The following is a 25,474-nucleotide window of genomic DNA, read 5'->3' on the forward strand; positions in this document are numbered from 1 at the left end:
CGCCTTTGAATGACACCCGCGGGAGAGGGGATCCCCTCGAGGAGCAGCATAAAACTTTATTTTATGTAAGAACCAAACCCATGAGATATGTACATGTATTTACAAGACGAAACGAATGAGCCTCGTTATTTACAAGAACTGTTCTTCACGTCGAGAAGTGATCATGAAAATGCATTTACAAGCAGGATCCAGCAGCCGTGGGCGAGACGGAGATGGAAAAGAAATGAAAGTGAAGGGCGAGGTGAGGGGCACCGGGTAGCCACGGACCTCGGCGGGGCTGGATGGCGGACACCGGTGCTGGCCTGCCCAGACACTGTCCCCGTCCCTGGGGGCAGCGGTGCGGACCCCCTGGCCTGTCGTGTCCTGAGGAGGTGGCTGGTAGATGGGAGGTGGCTGCTTTTCCTCCTCTTTGTCTCAAAATCGCTGATCCAGCGCCTTTCTGGGCCATCTCTCCTCCTCCTGGTGCCGGGTGCCCGGTCCCATCCCTTGCCCCACAGCCTCTGTGGGGGCAGGCTGGGAGCTGGGGGGTCTCCCAGTGCCCGGGGGGTTACAGCTCGCTGAAGCGCACCGCTGGCTCCAGCTTGAGGGACAGGGCGGTGAGGACCTTGTCGAACTTCTCGTAGCGCTCGGCCTGGCTGCTCTCAGCCCCACGGCTGCCCCAGAGCAGCCGTAGCTGGAACTCGGTGCTGAAGACCTCCAGCAGCTCTGCTCTGCCCTGGAAACCTGCAGAGAGGGAGAGTCAGTTCCCCGGGATGGGATGGGGACCCTGCACCCCTGGGATGCTCCGTCTGGTACTGGGCTGGAGCTGCAAACTGGGAATGCGGCGGAGGGAAAGGGGCTCTGCCATCCCCATCGCTTACCCTGCAGCTTCACCTCGGCGTTGGTGTGGTAGAGCCCGCCGTGGTGGGCCACCATCCGTGCTGCCTCCAGGTGGGCCATGACCACCTCCACGCCGTTGTCGGTGGTCTCCCAGGGCTCGGGGCTGTCCGTGAGAGCCTCATCCCGCTCCAGCAGAGTCACAAGGGGCATGATGTGGGGAAAGGTGGTGTTGGTCAGCGGTGGCCCTTCTGCAGAGAGAGGCACTGTGAGGACCCCGCACCCCTGTGTCCCCCTCCCTGCCTGCCCCGGCCCCGCAGAGCGCTCGCGTGACCACACAGCCCCGCGAAGCCGGGCTGCCACCGCGTTCCCGGGAGAGGCTGTAAGGCTCAGCTGTAGCACAGCAGCAGCTGTGGCTCTGCGATCACTGCGCCCGAGGCCATCGCCTCCGTTCAACACCAGCTCCTCCCAGCCAGGCTTTCTGGTTGTGCCGGGAGGGGAACGCCGCTGACCCTGCTCGGCCTGCATTCGTGTTTCCCAGGGCTGCGATGAGGACGGGGTTTGCAGAGCCCAGAGCGCTGGGTGTTGGAGAGATGTGGCTTTTCATCTTCCCCGGCTGGCCACCCTGTCCCCTTGGCTTGGCACGCACTGCCATGCGAGTGCGAGGGTTTGGCTTGGCCAAGTTGTGTTTGTGCCCAGCTGCTGGTTTTATTTAGTTATGAAATGCTTCCTTGGGAAGGAAGGGGCAGCCGAGGCCAAACAGGCCCTGGGGAGTGCTGGGGTGGCTCAGCAGCCAGAGGGGAAGCGCCTGGCACTGGCTGGGAGAGGGTCAGGGCTCTCAAACGCGTCCCCCCCAGCAAGGCCATGCCCGGACGAAGCGGGAAGGAGCAGGCAGGCGAGAGAAGGGGAGTTGCTCCCGTTACCTTTCCCTTCGTTCAGGTTCTTCAGGAACGGCTTCAGCTTCTTCTCGTAGAGGATCGCGCCCTCTGTGTGCCGCTGCCGCAGCACCATCCAGGTCTGCTCCAGCCGGGCGATCTGAAAGTAGATGGGGCAGATGGAGGGTGCTGGGGGCAGCGCAGCCCCCGGGCACCGAGCTCCGGGCTTGCAGGGTGCTCCCAGGGGGGCACAGCCCGGCCCCAGGGCCATGGCCCCCAGCCTCGCACACAGCAGTGCCTCCGCTCCCCAAAACAGCCCCCTCCACCAGCGCTCATGGCCAGAGACAGCCCATCCCTGGCACCGAGGCTGGTTTCAGGATTTCTGCCCCCGCCCCGAGCCCCAGGACAGCAGCTTCCCTGCGTCGCAGCGGCCTTGAAGATGAGATGCAGGGAGGGGGCAGCCGTTCCACCTCCTTTGTGCAGGCAGGAAGCAAGACTTCCCAGCTGGGCTCGATTTAAAATTGAATTTTAATCTCCTTTCATCTTCCAAAGGGAGCAGTGTGGCCCGGAGACGCTGCTGCCACAGCCTTGAGACTGATTTGTATTGTACTGGAGGGCAGATTCATTTCCTCCCAGGAACACAGCCCAGCACAAAACAAAAAGCCCAACCACCGAAAAACAATCGGATCCCGGCGGGACTGGGCTGTCTGCTCTGCAGAGGGGACAGCTCTTCCCCTTCCCTGCTTACACCCCAGCGGATGCAGCCCCACGCCTCTCCCTGGGCACCTTCCCCCTTCTCCCACCCCAATGGGTGTTGGAGCCGGCAGGACAGCGGGAGAGGGAGGTGTTTTGGGTGAGGGGGCTGAGCCCAGGCCAGGAGGACGAAGGGAGCGTCCCCGTACCTGTGTCATTTCCAGGGCGTTCATCACAGCTGCAAAACTGAACATGTTCCCCATGGTGCTCTTCAGCTCGGCAGCCAGCTGGATGGTTTTGTGGAGCAGGGCCGCCCGCTCCTCCGTGCTGCCCGTGCAGCCCAGGATGTCCACGGCGATCATGATGGACATGGTGTGAAACCTGCCGCGGGGCGAGACGCAGAGCGGGGTCAGCGCGGGGGGGGCTGGGGATGCTCCTGGGGGTCGGCCGGGGCTCCTCCACTCTGGGAGGTGCGTGGACCCCCCCTGTGCCAAGCTGGGGACACCCGAGGGGAGCGGGGCTGTGCCGTGCGGGGGAGCCCGGTGGGCTCGCCTCCGCCGTGGCGTGCCGTACCGTTCCAGCAGGTCGAGGCGGAGCTGGTGGCCGTGGGGCAGAGTGAGCAGCTCCATGCCGGAGCTCACCCCCATGAGCCGCTGCATCTCCACCGTCACACCCAATATCCGGGCGACCTGGCAAGAAAGGCAAGAGCTGATTAGACCTTTGTTAATTGAGGAGAGGCTGAAGCGCCCTCGGGCAGCCTCTTGTCCCAGCCCACCCTCTGCCTGCAGCGCGGCAGAGCCCAGCAAGGATGCTCCAATGCTCGGGGGTGCTCCAATCCCCTGCCAACCCGGAACGATTGGAGGGCAGCGGTGCCCGTCCCTCCCGCCTGGCCCTGGCCGTACCAGGCAGTCCACTTTGGTGATGTGTTTGGCCAGTGTCTTCACGTCCACCTCTGCCAGCAGTTCTTTGACCTTCTTGAGCACCGCCATCTCCAGGGGTTTGTTCTCCAGGGGGATAAGCAGGGACTGGAAGGCCGCAGGGTTGAAGGAGGAGGTTGTCTCCATGGTGGGGGGCACAAAGCCCATGAAGTCCATCTCTCCTTTCAGCCTCTGCCCTGCCTCTGCTTCCCCGGAGCCGTTCTCCACAGTCCCTCTCTGTCCTTCCTCCACCTTTAGCCTCTCCACATAGCTCTTTGTGGGCAGCTGCTTGGTGTCATGAGCTGGCCGGTCTCTGCTGATGGGCGAGGTGGGGTGGAGCTGGCAGTAATGCCCCGTGTCCGGGTCGCTGTAGCTGTTCACGGAGGGAGAGGGGGAGGCGCGGGCGTACCCGTGGCAGGGAGTCGAGTGGGTGCTGTGGGCAGGGTCTGGCAGGGGTTTGCTGTTGCTCCCCGGGCATAGCTGGGGCTCGCTGGACCTTCTTATGACCGGAGACGCTGGGGCAATCCCAACCGCTTGGCAGGCATGCGGCTTTAGCCGTGTAACTGTAGGGAGCAGGAGAGACCCTGTTATCAGAGCCTGGAGATACGCACATGCACAGGGACCACGGATGCAGCAGCCCGGGGACACGGAGCTCAGGGAAAGCCCTGCTGCCTCAGCGGACTCAGCTGGTCCCAGGACAGCTGCATGACGATGCGGCTGAGGACTGGCTGAGGTCCCATCCTCAGCTCAAGCCCTCTGTCAGGACAGCTTTCTTTGCCGTGCAAAGAGCCAGACGGGGTTTCGCTAGCAAGGAGGGATGCAGGACTTGTCTTTACAGCCAGCTCCATCCCCCCGCCCAGGTCCCTGCATCACACCCATGCCAAGCCCAGCCTGACCCACATCCCCACCGTCCCCAGTGGGATGAAGGGGCAATGCCTACCCGTGCTGTAGGCGGGCGACACTGGGTTCTCGGAGATGGGGGACATCGGGGAGTGCAGGTCTTGGATCTGGTCCACGCTGACGGCACAGTTGCGAATGATGTCTCTGTGGTGGGGCAGGGACACGCTGGGAGGGGGCAGATGGGGCAGGTTAGTCCCTGCAAACAGGGCCCGGGCAAGGGCAGAGGGGCTGGGATGAGGGTTTGCTGCCCCATCACCTTCCCTCAGGTCATCACCTCCTTCCACAGCTACCCATAACGAGCTGAACCTGTAACGAACTCAGCTGGACCAATGAGTGGGCAGTCCCTGCAGGCAGCTGGGAGCAGATCGGTACCTATGTAAGGCAGAGCCAGCCCTGCCTCTGGGGAGCTTGGTCCTGGGGAGCAGAGAGGGATGTCCTGGTGCCAAGGTACTGCTTTGGGGTGGGATGACCCCAGGGTGCTGTGGGGAAGTGGGTCTGGCAAAAAAGTTGCGGGGGGTAGTTTTCTAGGGTTGTGCTGCAAGGTGGTATCTGATGCTGGATGTGTTACTCTGTTTCCATCTGAGACCTGTGTTGGGATGGCTAGATTAGCTGTTGCTTTAACCCAAAGCTTAGGAGAGGTGGAAGGTGCCTGGAAGCTGGACTCGGAGCCCAGCGGGTGCCTGATGGAGGCAGAGAGGTGTCTGGGGCAGTGGGCTGCAGTGCATGTGCTCAAGGAGCTGCATAGCAAGCAAGGAGGCCTCGGGCTGGTGGGCAGCAGCTGTGTTGCAAGGGATGCTGTGTCTGGGGTGGGCTGAGTGTGGGGAGGATTGCAGGGAGGTGTGGCAGGTAATTTGTTGCCCTCCCTGCTATGGGTGAGGGCTGGGCTGCTGTGATGTGTTCAGTCTTGAGCACTGTGCCTCTGTGGTGGGAGGAGGATGGAAGAGCAGCAGCAGTGATAAGGGGTTTGGGGAAAATGTGAGTGGTGAGGGAAGACTGATGGATCTGGGCTCTTCTTCTGGAAACACATACGCTCTCCTGGAAGTCTGAGTGTTTTCCTTTTCCCTGCCATAACAGTTGGTTGCCTGTTTTCTGCTGGCGCGTTCTCATCCTGCCCTTGTGCTGAGAAGGTTGGGGTGGTGAGAAAGCAGCTTGGTTCAAGCACAGGCTGTGGGACAGGCTGTGTCCTGCTGGGGAGGCAGGAGTAGACAGGTCCCCCCTCGGCTGCTGTGTGTGAGGCTGTACGTGTAGCTCTGCCTTCCCTGCTGGGCTCGGGGCAGCCTGGGGCTGCTGAAAGCAAGCTGTGCAAAGGAAATCTCCTTCTCCACCTCTGGAGAAGCCCAGCTACTCCAAGGTTAATGTAGGCAAATCAGCCATGCGGAGGCTGTGATCTGGGGGCTGTGCAGACCCCCATCAGCACAGCTCCATCCATCTCCTCCTGCCCATCAGGCTTTCAGCTCCACTTGGTAACTCCTTGCACATGCTCCAGCTGAACAGAAAGGGCTCTAAAACTAAAAGGGCCCTTCAAAAAAAAAAAAAAATCAACAAATGCCCTCTTGGTGGCTGGGACTGGCTCTCCCCTTGTGTCTGCCTGGGAAAGCTCGTCTCCCTGGCTCTGACAAGCCCTGACACGCTGGTAATCCTGGACTGAGCGACTGTAAAACACTCTCTGGCTTCTGGCCTGCGATGCTAAAGTCATGTCTGCTTGCTGGGTGTCTGCTGAGGTAGCTCAGCGTGGCTGGCAGCCGGCCTGCGAGAAAACCCCAGTTCCAGCTGGGTACCAGTTCCTCCCCCCCCGTACCTTTGCTGGTCTCTCTCCACACCTGAGCGGGGACAGTTTCCACCCCCAAGCCCAAACCTCTGCCCTGCACCCAGGGAGCAGGGACCAAGTGTAGCCCTGCCTCTTTCCCAGGGGCTGGTCCTCTGCCCAGATGAGCCGGGATGAGACTGCGTGCTCACCTGGTCGGGCACCCCTCAGCCCTGGTGATCTTGTCTGCTGTCAGGCCGTCCGTCATGGTGATGCTCCTCCTCTTGATGTGCCCCCCTTTCTGGGTGGTGGGGCTGTGGGGTCCCCCATGCTTGCCGTTTGCCAGCCCATAGCTGGCTTCCAGGTAGCGCAGGGGGAAGGTGCGGTTGATGGGGCAGTAGACAATGGCTCCGCTCTGCTCGGAGATGGCCTTGCGGTTGCCCACGTAGAAGCGGACGAGGGCGGGCACATTGTCAAAGCTCTCCTGCTCGAAGAGGTACTGGACACGGGTATGGCCCTCGCTGGACTTGACCGTCACCTTGTTGATCTTGAAGTGGAGGGGTTCATTGTGCCAGCGGCACGTCAGCACGTAGTCGCCCAGGCTGGTGAGTGAGTCGCGGATGAGGAAGTCACCGTTCCTCTGCACGAGGCTCTCTGACACCTGGCAGGGGACAGGGCAGTGGCTCAGGCACAGCCACGCTAGAGGGGCCAGGGAGCACGGGTGGATGCCCCACTGGGGTGTTGTTTGGGGCATTGGCTTGTTCCCCTTGGCCCTGGCTCTGAGCCGCAGGAGGGCATTTCCCATGGCAAAACCAGGCAGCCCAGAGCTAGTGAAGCCCTTGCCTTGGAGGACAGGCTGGTGGTTCTGTGCGGCCTCGGGGTGCTCTCCCCAAGCAGCCCAAGCAAAGGGTGCCCAGAGCCACCCACCTTCCCCTCCTCACCTCCCGGGGGATGCGGCCGTGGTACCAAGCGTGGCTGCGCAGGTCGGTGCTGCTCAGCTTCAGCTCCTCTTCCAGCTCCTTGTGAAGCTTCTCCGGTGACGAGTCAAGGATGTATTTCTCCTTGGAGAACTGTACAGGGGAGGAGAGAGTGTCAGCTGGCGCAGCAGTGCGGGGCCTGGGGAGGGAAGGGCTGACCCTGGGATGGGCTGGCAGGGTCCCCACATAAGGACTGCGGGAGCCTCCGTGGCACTGGTGATGCCACCCGCCAGAAGCAGACCTGTCCCCAGGGGACAGGTAGCCCAGAGCCGTGTGTGAGGATCGCCACTTGCGGGAAGGCATGCGGGTGGGGTAATGTGCCTGTTGATGGTCAGGTCCTGCCACCAGCAGCACTTGGAGGGGCTCCTGGTGGCATGTCCCCATCACACCTGACCACCCTGTCCCCAGCGTGCTGTCCCTCTGCCCCGGTGTGGTTGGGCAGGACATCTCCAGGTCTGAACCACTGTGGGAAGCGCTCTGCCAGGAGGAAACCTGCATTATTCCTCCTCCTTGAAACATCCGCCGCAGTCCCCCCTCCAAAGGGTTAACTTGCTGTGTTTAGCCTGATGGTGGCATGAATAGTAATGACAAATGTAAAGGGAACCTTCTGCATCGAAATTAGCTTTTACCAGCACTGGTGCACCTGAGCCTGGAGGATGCAATTTGCCCCCTCCCTTCCCCCTGAGAGATAAGGGATAGTGTCATGTCTCCTGTCAGCTGGAGCCCGCCACGCTCCCTGCCCGCTGCTTTGCCAGCATTCCCAGAGGGCAGCCGAGGATGCCGAGCTGCCGGCATGGTGGAGCCAGTGCTTGTTTGGGGAGGCGAGTGCAGGCTCAGGGTTCCTGCGTGCTCCCCAGGCAAAGCCGGTTCCCCCAGTCGATGTGGCGGCTTTGAGATGAGTCCTGCTGTGGTGCCAACACCGGTGCCTTGGCAGCACCGTGTGGTGGAGCAGGGCCTGGGAGCCCGGACTCCTGGGTTCCCCCCACACCCCAGATGCGTGCTGCCCTGCAAGGGGGACATATGTGCCACTGCCGTGGACCAGGGAGCTTGGATGGGGCTACCGGGGGGTCCTGTTCCACTGCTCCCATCAGTGAGGGTGGCTCTGTGGCCTGGCTCCCCCTCCGGTGGCAGTGCCAGCGTGAGGAGGCACTGTAGGCTGGCCCAGCTCCTTGGTGCTTGTTAGGGCAGGATGCTGCTGGTGTCTCGGAGGACAGGCACGGGCTTGAAACCCTGCTGGCACTGCCGGAGGAGCAGCCTGGCACTCATGGCTGGCCTTGCGCAGCAGCTGGTTCCCCAGAGCGCTGGGGGCTGCAGCCCCGTGCCCATGCACCAGGGACCTGCCTCAGAGCTGACCCCTTTGCCCAGCACCTCATCATCTGCGTCCCATATTGATTCTCTCTGCTCTTCTAGCAGTTGTGAGCAGGGGAAAGCGTAGAGCACTGTGCTGCTCTACTGCCTTATGCCCACTGCTCTCGGGGTGCTCCTGGGACCCCACCGAGTCCCTCAGCAGGAGCCTGACCCCATGGCCCCCCATTCCCCATGGCCCCCAGTTCCCCAGGGCAGATGCTCCATCCCCTGCGGTAGCAGCGATGCTGTCCCAGGGACCCTGCCCCAGCCTGGGGAGGGGGAAGGAGGCTGCGAAGGGCCTGTGTGATGGACCGTGCTCTCCAGGGCTTGCCCTCACCAGCCTGGCCTTGCCCCTGTTCCTCCTTTCCCAATTCCTATTGAGCCAAAAGGTGCTGGGACAGTGGAAGCAGCCTGTGAAAACAGCACGGACTGAACGCACACTTTCTTATCCGACTGTGTTTACCCCCCCATGAGAGAGTCCCGCTCCCTACAGCTGTGGGGACCTGAACTGGGAGACGCATCCTGACTGTCCCCTCCTGACCGAGGGTTGTGGGGAGCCGAGCACTCACTGCTGCTCTGGGGCCCTCATGGAGACAAAGCCACCCAGTTCTGCTGAACCCTATTAAAAATAAATGGTAGCCAGCGGATGCTGCCGAGGTCCGGCTGCCTCCCGAGGGGCTGAGGCCGAGCAGATGCCGTTTCCATGACAACCCATCCGCTGCCACCGAGTAGACCTGGCTCGGCCGAGCGGCAGTGGGGGACCCTTGGCTGCAGCACCCTCCCTGTGGCACAGCTCACCCCGAACTCTAGGGCAAGGAGGGACCCCCTGGGAGCCTCTCCCGTCTGTGCAGGCTGAAGCCGTCAGAGCTGATCCAGGAGCGGTTTGGAGCCGGTGCTCCCCCACCACCAGAGCAGGGATTAGCGCCTGTTCTGCTCAGCGTTGTACATCTGGGTTTTCCCCCAAATCCTCCCCATGCAAATGCACAGGATAACAAACACAAACCCAGCTGAGCAGTGCCCAGCGTCTCCAAGCCTGGATGTGGGCCGCAGCCGGCTGGCATCCATGCCAGGAGCCAGGTGCTAAGCTAGCAGGAGAGAACAGGAGGTTTGGGAGAGGCGAGGGAGGCTTTGCATCTTGCAGAGGGGGGAGGGAGGCCAGTTGTGAGCAGAGGGTGCCGCGAGCTACCTTCTCCAGCCATGCGGAGGGCACTGTCCCTTCGGCTCCTTGGCTGGGCGATGAGATCCCATCTGATTTGCACGGCCTCCAAAAAGTCACTGCTTGGAGTGACTCCGTGGCTACAATAGCTGGGGAGGCAGCAGCAGACTGATCATGGGGAGCCCTTTTCCTTGGTGTGATGTGACTCTGGGGACTGGTCCTTGTGAGTCTCTCGCACTCTTCCAACACATGCTAGTTGCTGCCGAAATCACCTGGCTGCCCCACTCTCTATGCAGGAGCTGGGCTTGCCGCAAGCCCTTGGTGCGAAAGACCCACGTGCTGTGGAGGGACGTGCTTCCTCCAGCCCCCGAGCCCTTCAGCAGTGATCAGCTTTCCTCTGCTCTGCTTGGTAGCATGTCTCGGAGGAGACCGGCTCGCAGGCTGCCAGCTGGCCGGGCGCCGAGGCGCGGGCGCTGGCAAGGCACGGCATGGCAAGGCGGTGCAGGCCAGCCGAGCGCTGTCAGGAGCGTGTAAGCGGATGTCTGAGCGCCGCGCTGAAAAGGGCACCGCTTGGTGCTCTCGGCTGCGCCAAGAGGACATCAAAAGATGTACGGCCTGACATGAGGTCTTGCATACTAGTGGGTTGGGTGTGGGGAAAAAACCTTGACTTCCACTAGCGCTTGAGTGCATGGTGCTGGCCTCCTGCATGGAGAGCCCCAAGGCCTCTTCCAGCTGAGTGGGAAGAAACAGGGATTAGAGCGGTTCTCCAAACCAGCCGCACCAGACAAACCAGCTCGGGAGCTGCCAGAGACGATGCCAAGCTCCGCTTGAGGAATCCCAACCAGCAGCCAAGCTGACTTGGCTGGAGAAAGGAGCGCTCCTCCATCACGTTCAGTGCCCTGATGGGCTGTTTCACAGTCCCGGCGCTGGGGAATCCTCTGGTGCCGCCGTGCAATGGGGGCAGCCCCCGCGAGGAGGCAATTCCCGGGGCTCTCCATCCCTGACTGCTTCACCGACTCTCCCTGCTGCTTTCTTGGGGTAGGAAGCACCTCCAGTCCCAGCTGAGGGGCAAGGACTGGAACTGGCAGTGGAAGGGCAAGAGCTGGGGGGATGGAGGGTGCTGACAGCTGTGGTACATGTAAAACGGTGGCTGTCGCTCTGGCTGGTGTAAGGAGAGCTTCAAAGGCTGGCGCTTGGCTTTCTCTCCTTGCAAAGGTAATCTTATGAAACAGGAGTGATTTGCAGTCTGCTTTCCTGCTCTCCCCTCCCAGATCTGGAGGAGTTGCAGCTGAGGATGAAGTCAGCTTGGAGAGCAAGGTGCGCTCGCACCCCACCCCGCTCCTCTGCCGATAACATCTGACTAACCTCGGGGCACCGAGCGCATCTGCTCTCCCTCCTGCTCTCGTGCCGCCTGCCCTGTGCTGGGACCCTCGCTAGGGAAATCCCAGCCCCTTCTGGAGTTTTCCACCCCTGCTCTGGCTGCTGGAGCAGATGCAGGGCCTGGGAAGCAGAACTGGGAGGAAACGGAGTAAAAAGCCATTGCGAGCAGGTGTATGGGGAAAGCCCTAGAATTGCGTGAGGAGTCTTCTCTGCTTCCTCTGTACCTGGCAACGGGCTACTTCAGTGAAGTATTTCAGAGCAAACGTCCTTGCTGAGAGACAGCCAGCATCACGGCAAACCCAAGAACTGGCCTGTGTGCCTGCCCGGTGCAGGACTGCTGCGCTCACCAGTCCAGCTGCCAGGTACCACCCGAGAATGGTTAGTCCATCCTGCATGACCACAATGAGAAAATCCCACCGCAAACAACCCTCAAATTGTTATGGGCTTGCTCTTAGCCTGCATCCCCTGCTGTGAGCCAGTCCGTCCTACTGATCTTGATATCCATGTGGAAAAGAAATTATTTGTTCCTCTGTCCTGTCTCACAGTGATTCTGGGCATCTAAATGGCCTCTGAGAAGGTACCAGCCCATCTGTCCACCCCATGGGTGACTGAAGGCATCTCTTGGGTATGCCACATCTCTGTTAGTCCCTGCTGAAGGCAGACCTTGACTCAAGATCTTTGCCCTGGCATTCAAAGCCCTTTGTAGGACTGGTCCTGGCTACCCACAGGGTCTCCTCTCCCCTTGCCTATGCTCCTTTGTGGCAGCTCTGGAGCAATTATGTCTGGCTGGCAGGGGTGGGGTGCAGCTGAGGTTGATGGCCGGGAACATCTGGGTGCTCTAAGGTGGGACGAGTGCCCCAGGTTGCGCGGTGGGGTGGTGGAGTGCACTGCTACTGCTGCCCTGGGGGAGTGGGTCTCCAGAGCAGTGATGGGGTGTGTGTATACACACATTTCCATCCATCTATATATTACTTATCTCACTCCAAGACGGCAGCAGCGGCTGCTGCTGCATCCCTTTTCGGAGCTGCTATTGGCCAGAAATGATGTCAGTGCTTCCCAGGCTGGGTGCACTGCCATTGGCGGTGAGCAGGGATGCGGCTGTCAGCTGGAAGCGCTCCAGTCATTCATGGGGACTTCAGTGTGTGTTTGCTGGGCACGCTTGGACACAAATAGATGGTGAAAGATCTGGCGGAGCCAGGTGAGCACTTAGCGCTCCACTTTTAACTCTTCCTGGGGTCAGGATGGGGTGCCCTCCATCCCCTCTCGCATCCCTGCACAAGAGCCAGACGCTCACCTGTCTCCCCCTTGTTCTGGCAGCAGCTCGCTGAAAGCACCCCGTCACCCCTGCGATGTGCAGCCCAAGGGCCGCTGCGCTAGGGCACATCCCCCTGCATTGCTCAGTGGCCTTCAGACAACCAGGAGAAGCTCTTCTGCTTTTCCCTCTTCACCCCCACTAGCAATCAAAATCCCTGGCTTTGCACTGAGATCAGCCGCAATCGTGACAAGACTTGAAATGCTGCTTCTGGGCTCCGTCTTACCCAGCATAATCTCTAAAGCTCGGCACCTACCTCTCTCAGCAGGAGTATTGAATAAGACTGCCAGCTCTCTTGGCTGCCGGCTCCCTTCTAACTTGCAGTATGCTACAGCTCTTGCTTCAGACCAGAGCCTGCTTGGCTCTTGCAATCCTGAACACCTTTGCTCTCTAACTCGGTAAATGAAGGAACCAATTCCTAGCACTGTGCCCCTCCTCTGCAAATGCCAGAGTCCAAAAATAGGACACCTAGACTCGTGCCCAGACAGTGGCGGTGCTGGAAGTGCCACAGGACAGGTGACAGATGGATCCCGGCTTTCTCCCACCAGTCAGACCTGTGCAGTGCAGCACGCACATGGAGACCCAGGCCACGGAGCCGTGCGTTCATCTGGGCTCAGTCTCCTCTGCGCTCAGTGATGCTCCCAGCCCGTGCCATCTTTTGGGGGATGCTAAATGCTCCCCTATGTCAGGTCTGCTGCAGGTGAGGGCTCCCTTCGGACACTTGTGCTGCCTGTCAGAAGTGCCGCTCCGGGGGGATCCAGCGGCTTCGGCTCTGTGGCCCTGGCCGTGGAGGGGGCTGAGCTGTACCCCACGACCCGGTGCTTGGCTCATCTCGCCCTCGCTACCTCCCCGACGGCCGCAGGCAGGCACGCTGCCCGCACGCTGCCCGCACGCTGCCCTGCCAGCCCCGTGCTGCGGGCAGCGGGGCTCCCCGGGCAGCGGGGCTCCCCGGGCAGGCCGCCCCCTCGCCCCCCCTCTCCCAGCGCCGCAGCCCGGGGGCCGGAGCTGCCCCACGGCCGGGGCTCGGCCCGTGCCCCCGCCGCTCGCCCCCGCCGCCCTCCCCACGCGTGCGGGCTCACGGAGCCGCTGCACCCGCGGGGTCCCCGCGCCGAGCGCGGGGCAGCCGGGCCGGCCCCGGGTTCCCCCGCCGCCCCCGCTCACCTGGACCTGCATGAAGGAGCCGCGGTAGAAGCAGCAGGCGGCCGCCGACAGGGCGCTCCACAGGCTGCACCGCTCCGTCATGGCGCGGCGCGCCCGGCCGGGGCTGCCCCGGCCCGGCCCGGGCTGCACCGCCGCTGCCGCCGCTGCCGCCGCCGGGCTTCAATTTCAGCCGCTTCCCCGATTACCTCATCCCTTGTCGGCAGCGGGGGGCGGCACCGGCGCGGCAGCCCCGCCCCGGCCCGCCCCGGCCCGCCCCGCCGCCGCCGACCCCGGGGGAAGCGGCAACCCCGGCGCTCCCGCGTCGCGAAGGGAACCGGCAGCCCTGAGGGGAACCGGCACCCCGGCTGCCTGCGCCCCGAGGGGACCCAGCACCCCTGAGGGGAACCAGCTCCTCTGATGGGACCCAGCACCCCTGAGGGGAACCAGCTCCTCTGAGGGGACCCGGCACCCCTGAGGGGAACCCGCACCCCGGCTGCCTGCGCCCCGAGGGGACCCAGCACCCCTGAGGGGAACCAGCTCCTCTGAGGGGAACCAGCTCCTCTGAGGGGACCCGCACCCCTGAGGGGAACCGGCACCCCGGCTGCCTGCACCCTGAGGGGAACTGGTTCCTCTGAGGGGACCCAGCTCCTCAGAGGGGACCCGGCACCCCTGAGGGGAACCAGCAACCCCAGCTGCCTGTGCCCTGAGGGGAACTGGTTCCTCTGAGGGGACCAGGCACCCCTGAGGGGACCCAGCACCCCTTATCTCCCCATCCCAAATCCACCCGCTCTCCCCAGTGACGCACACGGGTCAGGGACAGCCTCCTCGCCCCTCGCCCACCTCGTCTTCCTTCACCCTCACCCCGGTGACGCCTTTCTGGGGGGAGACACTGGTGCCTGCCTCCCGCGGCGGGGAGCCGGCTGCCTGCTTCTCGCGTAGGCCGTCTCCGAGTTGCGTTTAATTAAGGCTCTGTTTCGGTTTAATTAAGGCCATGGTTTCACGTATGGGATGCGCGAGGCAGCGCTGATGACTCAAAGCATCGCTCCAGCCCTGACTCTCGGAAAAAAACCCAGAATCCCTGCCTGAACCTGCTGCCGATGCCCTGCCCTGCACATGGGGACGGGCAGGGGCTCCCCCAGCACCCGGCAGTGAGCTCGGCACCTGCTTGCCCGCACCCAGCTGGTCTCCCTCCACGTCCGTCCCACACCGGCACGGCCTGGATTTGGCCATGCTTTGGTAACAGGGGGCTTTACGCTCCCATTGGCAAAGCGTGTCCTGGCCCAAAGACCTCCCACGCCTCCCCGTGCGCCCCTGCCCAAGGGGATGCTGTGAGCTCGGAGAGGTATTCCTGCCGCCACCAACCGCGCAACCCTGCAGCCTCCCCGCTAATTAATTCAAACGGGCCCCTCGCGTCCCCAGGCAGGGAGGCAGCAGCCAGGGCTGATGAGATACAGGTCCCCCGAGCGGCTCCTCCGCGCAGAACAAAGAGCTCGGAGGCGCTCGCAGGGCCCGCGCTCTGCCCCTGGTTTTGCAGGGGAGAGAGGAGACGGGAGAGCAGCGCGGGTTTGCAGCTGGACAGGGCTGAGGCACGGGAGGAACGGGGGCAACGCGCAGCCTGCGGGCAGGGAAGACGGGGCGGCGGGTGCTCACGGATCCCATGGGTGCCTGCAGCCCTGCCAGGACAGGCAGGGAGCACAGGCTCTCCTCCTCTCCTCTTGCATGGGATAGAGGGATAGACCAGATGGCAGCGTGCAGGGAGACGCTGCTCCGAAAGGATCCGACAGTGAGTCATCCTTCTGCCAAGGCTTCTCCCCCGCGACGGGCTCTGTGCTTTCCCTCTGAGGCTCTCGCCGAGGGAGTGAGTGGGAGCTTCATGGGGCGCTGCGAGGCGATGCCCCCCGGGCTGTGCCCGTGCTGCCCCTCCGCAGGGGGAAGCTGAAAACCTCCGACTGAGCTCTCGCAGGGACGCGCGACAGCTTTACCGGCTGCTGCCCTCCCGGAGGCTAACGCCGTTCTGCTGCTCCTTCACCTGTGCGAGGACCGAAGCTGGGCTGGCGGGGATGATAGCAAATGGAGCCGGGCATGCAGATCTCCCAGGCAGCTTGGAAACACCAACCCTTAGGCTATTATTAAAGCACGTTAATTACCAAGTGCTTATTGATCCTGGCTTTCTGACCCTCCCTAGCTCCTGGCTGCACCTCTAATCACAGCAGGCCGGGTGATGGGAGAGCTGGCCCTGGCTGGTTTGTGGCCGAAGCTCAAGGGCTGATGTTTGGCAGTTCCTTGGTGCACTTCTGGACACAGACCTGCCCGTGATGCTTTGCAGCACATCCTCTCCCTTCTCCTGACTCTCTCCTTCACCGGCTCTTTTCTTCCTGTCTTTCCTCCCCTCGCCCCTGCCCATTTCCCTCCCAGCCGCAAAGCGAGGACCTATTCCAGTGGCGGGTCCCAGCCCCGTCCCCCCTTGCTCCCAAGGGATCCCACTCATAGCAGCCGGCAGCCACCTTCCCACCCTGAATCCCGCAAGCCCTGGGGCCGAATACTGCTGGGTGCTGAGCACCCTGCAGCCGCACGGGCTCCCAGCCAGGCACAGCTCCTGCAATCAGCCCGAGTGTCCCCATCATCCCGGTCACTCACACTCCAGATAATTACTTATTTGACTAAAATAGCTGCTGTCACTGCAGCCATCAGCTGCTTCTGTGACCGAAGGGAAGCGGTGTATAAATCACAGCCCACGGGCCGTCTCTGGACACCGCAGGGATGGGGGAGAAATAAAGGCCAGATGGCTCAGGTCTGGGATCTGCCGGGAGAGGAGGGAATTCTCCTGGCTCACCGAAAAGAACTCGATCCCAGAGGCAAAGCCATACCCATTGCTCCACACCCGTGTTGTTTCAGTCTATTAACTCGCGAGCCATAAAATGCGCCCGTCTCTGGGTGCGCACGCTGACAGCGCAAGGGAAAACACCCCAAACCATCCAGCTCTGCCCCTCACCACCTCCTTGCCCTCGCACGCGGGAGCAGGAGCTTTCCTGTGCATCTTCAGGCGCCCCACGCCAGGGCTTTACCCTGCAAAGCCCAGTCGGAGCCTCGACGCTCCCATCGGAGCCTCGTTGCTCCGGCACATGTCCCACTTCCAGCCCCGTGAGCTCCCGCTCTGCCAGTCCCACACGGCTAAAGGAAGAGGAGAGGAGGGACATCCCACCCGGGGGATCGCTCTGCTACAGGTCAAAAAGAGGCATCCGACCCCGCTGCCCAGAGGCTGCCGGTTGCCGGACCCGGCATGCAGGGTCCTCATTAGCCCCAAGGCTGGACCCGGAGGAGGGTGACCCCTGTTAGGAGGAGCAGATGAGCTCAGGGTCCAGCCAGCTCTCTCCTGAGCCTGCCGGTCAGTGCCACCATGGGGAGTTCCCACGTTTCCACGGCTGGCTACAGCCGCCATCGAGAGCCGCAAGTCCAAAAGCTGAAGGTTGAGGGCTCTGTACTAATTACACCACTCAAGCCAGGCACCTCAAATCACGTAACAACCACGTCTGCCCAGCGGCGTTACATCCCCATCAGGCAACCAGACTCAGGAGGCTCCAGCCCTTCTCAAACAAATTCCCCAAAGGCCATTGCATGGCAGTGAGCACCCGGGCAGGTTTTCAGTGCTCCATCCCCAAACCACACAGCATCCCTGCCACCGTTCCTCCGTGCCTGCCTGGCTCCCATCGTGCCAGCAGCCTCCTGCAAAAGGGCCCGCTCTCCTCCGGAGCCAGGCGCCTCACTAATGAATTTCTGGCCAGACATGAAGAGTCCTCAGGAATGTTAATAGTTTGCTGGAGAATAAGCAAGAGATTTGGAGAGATTTACACGGACTTTCATGTGACAGCCATGAAAGTGGCTCAAATCCTTCCGTTTCTTTACGTGGGGGCGGAGGGAGGAGGCTGCCCCTGCGTCTGCGGCGTTCGCAAGTGATGGGGAGCACGAAACGCAGGCAGCTCCTGTGGGAGCAGCATCAGGGGGACCACATAAGGTTTGCGTCTCCTCTACCACCCCCGGCCTCGCCGTTTTTCTTCCAGGGCCAAAGAGAGAGCCTGGAGGAGGTGCTGGGACAGGGCATGCAGAGCTGGGCACCCCCCGGTGTAGGAGCCAGCTAGCCCCTGGGCCACCATCCCCCCTCCACCACTGGCACCTGGCCAGGGCAGGCTGTGATCGCGCTCAGCGTCTTACCTTCACGTATTCACTGCCAGACTCCAGGCCATCGTGGTGGCTAGAAGGGGAAAAATAAAAATGCATAAGTAAAGGGCAATAAGTCGTGACAGTCAGGTCAAAGGCGGTGGTGGCACAGCCGGGGGGAGCAGGGGTCTGTGCCACGAGGCCGAGAGCACGGCCACGGTTTTGGGAGAGGTTCCCAGGGCCCCAGCACTGTTCCTGCCCACTCCGTGCCCACTCTCTGCGCAGGGCTTAGTCTCCCTAATGCGATCAGGGAAGAATGAGGCCTTTTTAGAGGATCTCTCCCCAAATCGGCTTGGAACCGTGTGAGCTGAGCTGGGGAGACCCAGTGGCCAGGCTGGGGTCCCCGCAGGTCACAGTGCTGGGGGGTGCATGCCAAGGTGGGGGGCCCTGTGCCCTGTTCCCCAGCAGAGCTGTGTTCCCAGGAGGTGGCTGTTGCGACACACCGCCCCGACGAGCGTTTCTGACTGTTTCTCCATGGCCTCGTGCAACCCCACAGAAATCAAACTCCCACTGAAGCCAGGGAGGAACTGCGACATCCTGGCTGAGACTGCAAGATTTGCGCTCCCAGCATACAGGCAATAGAAGCTCCCATTCTCCTTGGTGACATGTTCACTCTTAGCCCTACTGACAACCAACCCAACAACCCTGAGACGCAGCTGATCCAGCAGCTTCTTTGCCCTCATTTCATAGGGGATGCAGATGGCTGCCGCTCTTTCCAGAGCATGTAGCAAGGCTGCTACTACTTTTTGTGCTCTTGTAGGTTGAGGTATGTGTCTGTATGGATGAGTCCAAGGGGAACAATAGAGAGTTCAAGGGGAGAGAGGCTGTAACAGCCTGAGCTGGAATGTGCTACCCTGAGGTCTCGCCTTTCAGAACAAAATACAAAAATCCAGACTTCTTTAACCAGAATCCAGTCCCTGTCGCCTGCCCAGCGCCAAGCCTCAACATGGCCATCCCACTGCTTGCCAAGGTTGCCTGCCCGAGCACAGGGTGGCAGCAAGGGCCCTGGGATGGCAGGCTGCCAGCACAAGGGCAGGCAGCTGCAACTAAGAAATAACCAAATCCGAGGGCGTCACAGACCCAGGATGTCCCTTCCCTGCCAGGAGCCGCCTCGCTCCACCTAGTGCCTACAGCCACAGCCGGACCCCCGCCTCATACGGGGAGCTGCTGGGGGTCCTGCACACAAACCCCTCCTGGAAGCCGCGCTGGTGGCATCCCTGGGGAGCCAAATTCCTCCTCTGCGGGCTCCCTCCAGGTTAGGGATGGTGCCTGGTGGCTCAGAAATCAGTCGCCCAAAGGGAAGTAGGGATGGCAGAGGCGACTGCTGCCAGACATTGCCCCACTGGTATTACAGCGGGTCCTGCCGGGGTCAGCATGAGCCCCTCGGGGCGTCCAGCCCTGCAGTGGGCAAGCCCCGCTCCTCTTCTCCAAGCCCACACTGCTGAAACTGCATCCCTGGCTGTCCCGCTCGGAAGAGGAAAAGGGGCTGGAAATGAAGCCCACACTTTTTTGGGGTGAAAAAAATAGAGGAGCATTTGGGAGGGGAGACAGACATAGACTCCCCCAGGCAGCTGTGGGCTGCGTGCCCGCCCCGGCACTGCCTCTCCAGCCTGTTTGCCTTTCACACGGCCGCAGAGAGCTGCCTGGTGCTGCGAGAGCCGTGAGAAAAACTGGCAGGAGGACGGGGGGCCTCTGGGCAGGAAATCGGGAGCATGGGAGCAGCTGGGAGATGCTGCGAGGGCCCGGGCAGGGGAGGCCCCCGTACCGGGGAAGGGCAGCAGCTGGGGCCGAGGGGGGGCTGAGCGCCGCAGCCCCCCTGGTTCTGCGCATTCCTGGAGGAAACGGCATTTTTGGGGGCAGCCGAGTGCCTGGGAGAAATTCCAGGGCTGCCTTTGGAGCGCGGCCGTGGCTGAGCTGCTGGGACCCAGCACTACCGCGGTGGCACCGGGCAATGGGGTTTCAGTGGGGTGGCTGCTCCTTTTGGGCTTGAGAAGGCATCACAATGACTTGCAAATGTGCCAAGCTCTGGGCTGGCTGCTGGGAATGGTCCAGGGTAATCATGTGCGTCCAGGCCTGGTTTGGAGCTCAGGCTCTGCTCGTCTTCGGACACTGGTGCAGGCTGCACCCCAAGGGAACCAAGTTTGGGCACCTTGTGCCTCAGTTTCCCCCCCGCAGAGCTGCCTCCTTTGAGGTCTTGGCTGGCAATGCTGCCAGAGGGGTCTGCCGGCAGCTGCGGGCAGCGCCCTGCCTGCGCCATGCGGGAAGCAGCATTTCCCGTGCCTCACGCACGGCCGCGCGCGGAGGGAAGTCAAGTCACGTCCGCTCTATGACCTGCCTGCGGGTCATCTCCCGTTAGTCACCGTGTCCCTGCCCGGAGTCATGGCCACCACCTCGCTCCGAGCAGCTCCACGGGTTGGGTGCTGCAAACCATCCCATGGCAGCGCAATTTCCCCCCTTGAGGGCCTGATCCTGCAGGGAGCATCCCTGGGAAAGCCCTCCTGTGCGTAGGCATTCCCAGCCCATCCTGCCTCGGGGTCTGTCCTCACCAGGGATGCTCCGGGGGGGCAAGAGAAAATGTGGCCATGCTCGTTCCCCCCTCCCCGTGCCGCTCTCGGTCCCTCTGCATGGGCACGCCCCGTGCTGGGCAGCCGGCCCTGTCCCCTGCCACGGCCTGGCGGGAACAGACTGTCCCCATCCCCAGGGATGTGCCTGCGCAGGAGGAAGGGCTGGGGCGCGGCACTATCCCGGTCCCGCTTCCGCCCGCCGGCCCCACAGCCAGGCCCGGCCATGGGGATGGCTCCGGCAGACGGCTGCTCCCGGAGCCGGGGGCTGTGGCAGCGGCTCCAAGTGGAGCGTGGAGGGACAGAAATGCCCCTGATGCCAAGTCCTGCTCTGGTCACTCTCATGCCTCAGTTTCCCTGGCAAACAGCGTGGCTACGCCCATCATCAGGGCAGCCCTAGATGATGCAAAAGAGCATTTGGCCCTTGATTTTTGGGGACACAAGTCCCCACTTCCCAGAGCTAAGACACCTGGCTGACCCACACACGTTCCCCCGCTGCTCAGCTCCCAGGCGCACTGGCCTGGGACCCAAGTCATTTCTGGGGGACAGAGGGTCTGGGTGAGCCCCGCGCACCCTCCGTTGGGCCCCTCTGCCACTGCTGGGGCTCTGTGCTTGCCGGAGGACGTGGCAGTGCTGCCGGCCCCCTGAGCCCCCGAGCCTCCGGCCCCCCGAGCCAACCGCAGCCCCCGAGCCGCTCTGCCCTGGCGCCGGGTCTGACTGCGGTTTCAGCGGCCGCAGCCGATGCGCTTGCTCTTTCCATGAGCAAATGCCGTTACGGGCTGGGGACCTGGGCAGCCGAGTGGCGGCTCCGGCTGCATCTACGTCGAGGCTTTGTGCCCACCCCAAGCAAAGCCCCTTCCCAGCCTCTCCCTCCCTGTCCCCTCCGCTGTGCCGGGGTGCGAGGGGTGACCGGGGGACTGGGACCCCTTACCTGCCCTGTCCCAGGGTGGGAAACCTCCTGCCCACTGCTGTCATCGGCCCTGCGCGATTCGGCGAGCGCCTCCGCTCCAGGACGGAGAGAAGCTCTCCCAGGCGCTCTCCCGCCTTGCACTGAGCGTTGGGACTTTGGGGCGCGCAAGGCGGTGGCGGACCCTCCTCCTTCCCGTCCCAGCCCTCCTCCGGCCCTCCCTTCGCGGCCGGCAGGAATGTGTGGCCGGCACAGCCCGGCTCCCACCGCCGGCACGAATTCCTCCTCCTCATCCCGCTCCTGGGGCCACCCGGACCTCCCCAACACTCAACGCCGGGGCGAGGAGCCCCCGGCCCCAGGGCGGAGTGGGGGGAACAGGGGCGTCAGGGGCCACCCGAGTGCAGAGAGAGGAGAGTCAGGCCAGGGAAGGGGTGGTACGATGGGACCTTGTTTTGGGGAGAAATTTGGAGTCGGCGCCTCCGCCTGTGCCCCCAGTCCCATGCGTGCTGCTGGGCTGGGGGCGCGTTTGGCCCCTTGTGCCCAGACGCCCAGGTGATGGGCAGGGGGTTAAAAATCCCTCTTGTTGGTTCTGAGGTCAAAACCCTCCAAAAAATCCAACCCTCATCTGAGAGGGCTGAGCCCCCAGATTCCCCCAGAGGGTGGGTTTTGTGCCTGGAGGGGGGGGGGGGGGGTTCCCAGAGTAGAGGGTTTGTGCCCGGAGTGGGGGGTTTACTGGCAGGCGATGGAAACGGAGATGGGGCGGCTGGTTTTGGGGATTGCCCCTGTGCCTTGAGAAAGGCAGTGCCGCTCAGGGAGGGGGAGAAGGATGGATGGGGTGGAAAAGAGGAGCGTGAGAGGCGGAGGGGGCCGGGACAGTGCAGGTTTGAGCTCTTCACAACGTGTCTCAGCGCTGGAACGGAGCCGGCGGCAGGACAAAGGGACGCTGGGGCTGAGCAGGGCTGCGAGATGTTTCCACCCCGTCCGGAAACAGGAGGAAGCAGAAATCCCACAGGAAACCTCGCTCCCATGGAGCTGCTGACCTGGCCATGGTACGGAGCGCTCCAGCCGTGCCGTCCCACCAGCCAGGTACATCCTGCTGGCACTGCGGGCGAGAGGGGGGCACTGCAGGGACCCTGCTGTGTCCCAGCCCCATCCTGTTGCCCTGGGGGGGCAGAAAGGGGGTCGCAGTGGAAGGCAGAGCAAACCCAACGGGGCTGTACCTGTCCAGGAAGCTCTTGCTGGGATGCTCTTGCTCCTTTTCTGGCAGATACCCGTCGGTGGTCTCTGCTTGGCTTGGGGTTTGGCTGGGGTTTGGGGCCAGGCTGGAGCTCGGTGCCTCTCTCCCCGGGCACGAGACGTTCCCCGCAGGCTCCTGGTCCGTCCCGGCTATCGTTGCTCCTGGGGCATCCATGGGCTGAGCCTCTTCCTCCTCCTGCTCCGCTTGCCCAGCGGCTGAGGGTGAGTCCGTACCCACATCAGGAGTGCCGGACATCTCGGGGGACTTGGGGTTGGGGAGCGGGACTATCCGGGGAGGTTTGTTGCTGGGGGCCCCTTTCTCTCGGCAGCTCTGGCTACTCTTGGCTTTTTCCAAGCTCTTCCCTGCCTTGCCCAGGTTCAGCCTGGGCATGGTGCCCATGTGGCTGTACATGTCCGATGACCGGGCGTAGGGACCAGGGCTCTTGGGCATGGTGTTGAGATCATCCTGGGTGCTGTTGAAGGGCTCCTCCAGGAAGCCGTGGGGAGGCGGGAGACCTGGCCCCAGCCTGTCGGGAGAGCTGGGGGCCACGGACGTGCGCCGGAGGGTGAAGGAGCGGGGGATGCTGCTCAGGCTCCCAAAGCCTTTGAACTTGAAAAACTCTGGCAAAGAGAGAGGAGAGGTGGGTGTGGGGTTACTGACGGCACGCTGTGATGGTGGGAGGTCCCAGGGCCCCTGGTCCTGGGTTGGGGTGGGCATGGGGCACTGTGCTGCGGTGCAGCCTGGCATCAACACTGTCACACCCTGCATCTCCAGTCCCAGCCCGGCATGGGGTGTGTGTGATGCTGCTCAGGGTGTCTGTCCCGGGACCCTGGGAGGTCTGTCCTGATCCCTCGGGGAGCAAATGTCCCCTGTGCCCTGGCAAATCTAGCAGCTGCATTTCCCCGCTGCACTTGTAGGGGCGGAGGAAGAAACACCCAGCCCTGGTGAGCAGGCAATGCCAGAAATTATTTCAAATCTCTTCCTCCCGCCCTCCACCTCCCTGCTTCCTCCAGGGCACTCCGGGCAGGGCTGGCAGCTGTGCCCATCCCCATAGCCTCGGGGCAGCCCCGTGGGCCGTACCCCCTGCCCTCTCCAGGATGAATGCATAGGACACACTGCATCTCCCCAGGGGACGGGGGTCCTGGCCATGTGTGACGTGCTCACGTGTGCACGTCCGCCACCAGTGCGGTGGAGCAGGAACCAACCATTGGTGTGGGGACCGGCGGCACTCATGCAACAGCCCTGGCTGCGGGCAGCAGATAACCTCCCCACTTCCTCGGCTGAGCGCTCAGCCCCTCGCAGCCTCCCTGCAGCTCCCAGCTGCCACCTGCAAAGTGTTCGCCGGAGAAGTATTTATAAACGCAGCCGGTGGCTTTGCATTTCACACCTCGGCCCCAGCTCGGCTCTGCGTGCCACTGCGGTGCAACCCCAGGCCGGTGCCGGTGCTGGCAAGAGGATTGAAGCACACGGGGCCAAGGGGGCTGTGGCTGCAGCTCTGCAGGGCAGCGTTTCACTGCTGGAGCCCTGGTGCTGTGGGTGCCTCTGGGGGTTTTGCAATGTTTACGCCACCCCGGGGCTCTGCAAAGCCGCTTCCCCTCCGGGCACGGTGAGTTTGCCAAGGCAGGAAGCGGCACGCTGCCACGGTGCTGTGCGAGGAACCGGGCGTCTGGGGGCTGCTTGGCCGATGGACCCCCACCTCCTGCCACCATCCATGGGCATCCCTGCAGCCGGATGGGGCAAGGGGCCATGCAAGGGGCTGCAGCAGCCCAAAAGCCCTTCTGCATGGCAGAAACCTCGTGGCCTGGACGTGGTTAAAGGCAAGACTGCTTTGGGTTATACATCCCCTCAGGGTCTGAGCATCCTCCACTGCGAACGGGAAAGGCAACGCCTGGGACTTTCCCCATGTCCCAGCTCTTCAGCACAAAGGAAAATCCCAGCTGGGATGGGGCCGTGGGTTCTGCCAGTGGAGGGGTCCCAGGGGAGTGGGAGGACTGGCCCCCCTCCGGCGCCGGCATCACGGCAGGAATGCAGAGAGCAGCAGCAAAGGCCGGCTCCCGCGCAGCCCAGCGCTGGGAAGCGGGGTGAAGGCTGCTGCAGCTGCCTCCTGGGGCTCTGGGGGAAACCCAAGGTCTGTGAGAAAGAGCAGAGCTTGCTCCCGGCGGGTACCGAGCGCTTCCTCCAAGAGCAGCTGGCGGGAATCTGCTCCCAGGCTCCCACCCCAGCTCCTCCATGTCACCCCCGTTCCTGTGCTGCGGCAGCACCCTGGGGTGGGGGGCCTGCCCACCCCCAGCCCCTGGCACCGGTTTGCACCCCAGCTGTGCCCCCTGAAGGATGTGATTTGGGGAGTGAAGACCTACAAACCCCCTTGTGCATCCTCCTGGGTGCATCCCGGCACCCAGTGCGGGGCTGGGCTGCAGCACACTGGTCCCAATCCCAGCACCCAGCTCCTGAGCCAACAGCACCCGAGCTCACTCCCAGCTGTGGGGATGGAAACCCCCAAAGCCCCTCACCCCAACAAGCTTCCTAACGAGACCAGAGCCCGTCTTGGCTCCAAACATCCCTGGGAGGTAGTGACCCAGGGAGCGTGTGAGCATGCACTCACGCTCACACTCACACTCGCTCTCATGCATCCCCCTCTCCCCACCAGGCTGTCCAGGTGGGCACCCCATCACCCACCCGCCCCATCCCATGGCCACTTACTGAACTTCTTGAAGCCCCCTCGTTTCTGACCCTCGGCCATGGCCGTGCTGGTCGGAGGCTGCGGGGACCAGGAGGGACAAGTTTATAACTGTGAAGCCTCTCCCTGCCCGCTCCTCCCTTCCTGCCCCCCCCGCAGTCGCTCATCGCTCGTCGTTTCCTCCCCAGTGCTGTCATCTGCTCCTGGCCCCGCTCCTGTCCCTGCCCTCCCTCCTGCTGTCCCCGCTGTCCTCGCAGTCCCTGTGTCTGCTCGCACCCGCCTGCCTGCTCAGGGGCTACCTCTGGGGCCATGGTTTGGGGATGCCCGGCAGATGTGGACACCCAAAAGCCCTTGGGTGCCAGCCCTCGAGGAGGGTGCCGGCCCTGCGGAGCAGGGTGCCAGCCCGGCAGCCGAGGGTCCGCCATGCACATCTGGGGCTCAGCCCCCGACCTCGTCGCGCCCCGCGGGGTGACAGCCAGATGGCATCGCTGCCAGCGGGAGCCCCCCGCCACCAGCCGCTCTCTCAGGCTGGGGGACCTCGGGGTGCCCCGTGGGGGCATTTCCATGCGGGACGAGGTGGCCTGGCCCCGGCAGGGAGCCGCTGTCCCTGCTGTCCCCGT

At 62.9% G+C, this 25,474-nt stretch overlaps 1 protein-coding gene across 2 annotated transcripts; it reads right to left on the reverse strand.

Moving 5' to 3' along the window:
* SH2D3C (SH2 domain containing 3C) lies at window positions 1-24,952 on the reverse strand. Of its 2 annotated transcripts, XM_082327256.1 has the most exons (12): window positions 24,878-24,952; window positions 22,161-22,797; window positions 17,467-17,506; window positions 6,887-7,015; window positions 6,158-6,606; window positions 4,242-4,366; window positions 3,287-3,864; window positions 2,958-3,073; window positions 2,594-2,765; window positions 1,740-1,851; window positions 861-1,067; window positions 1-723 (listed from the first exon to the last, which is right to left on the reverse strand). In XM_082327256.1, the coding sequence occupies exons 1-12, from the start codon at window positions 24,915-24,917 to the stop codon at window positions 548-550; spliced, it is 2,781 nt and encodes a 926-aa protein (XP_082183382.1). In that variant the 5' UTR covers window positions 24,918-24,952; the 3' UTR covers window positions 1-547. The 2 variants fall into 2 exon arrangements, with proteins under 2 accessions (XP_082183382.1, XP_082183383.1); XM_082327257.1 differs by lacking the exons at window positions 22,161-22,797; window positions 24,878-24,952 and adding an exon at window positions 20,965-21,070.
* Window positions 24,953-25,474: the final 522 nt, after the last annotated feature.

This window comes from Platalea leucorodia (genome assembly GCF_965183815.1).
Source record: "Platalea leucorodia genome assembly, chromosome: 15".
Lineage (NCBI taxonomy): Eukaryota > Metazoa > Chordata > Aves > Pelecaniformes > Threskiornithidae > Platalea > Platalea leucorodia.

Bases quoted from the DNA above. Each gene is read 5' to 3' on its own strand.
- SH2D3C (XM_082327256.1), bottom strand. From the start codon at position 24,917: ATGGCCGAGGGTCAGAAACGAGGGGGCTTCAAGAAGTTCA. The intron at 2,766-2,957 runs GTACGGCACGCC...GCCCCGCGGCAG, and splicing joins CGCCTCGACCTGCTGGAACG to GTTTCACACCATGTCCATCA. The intron at 1,852-2,593 runs GTACGGGGACGC...ATCTACTTTCAG, and splicing joins ACGCCCTGGAAATGACACAG to ATCGCCCGGCTGGAGCAGAC.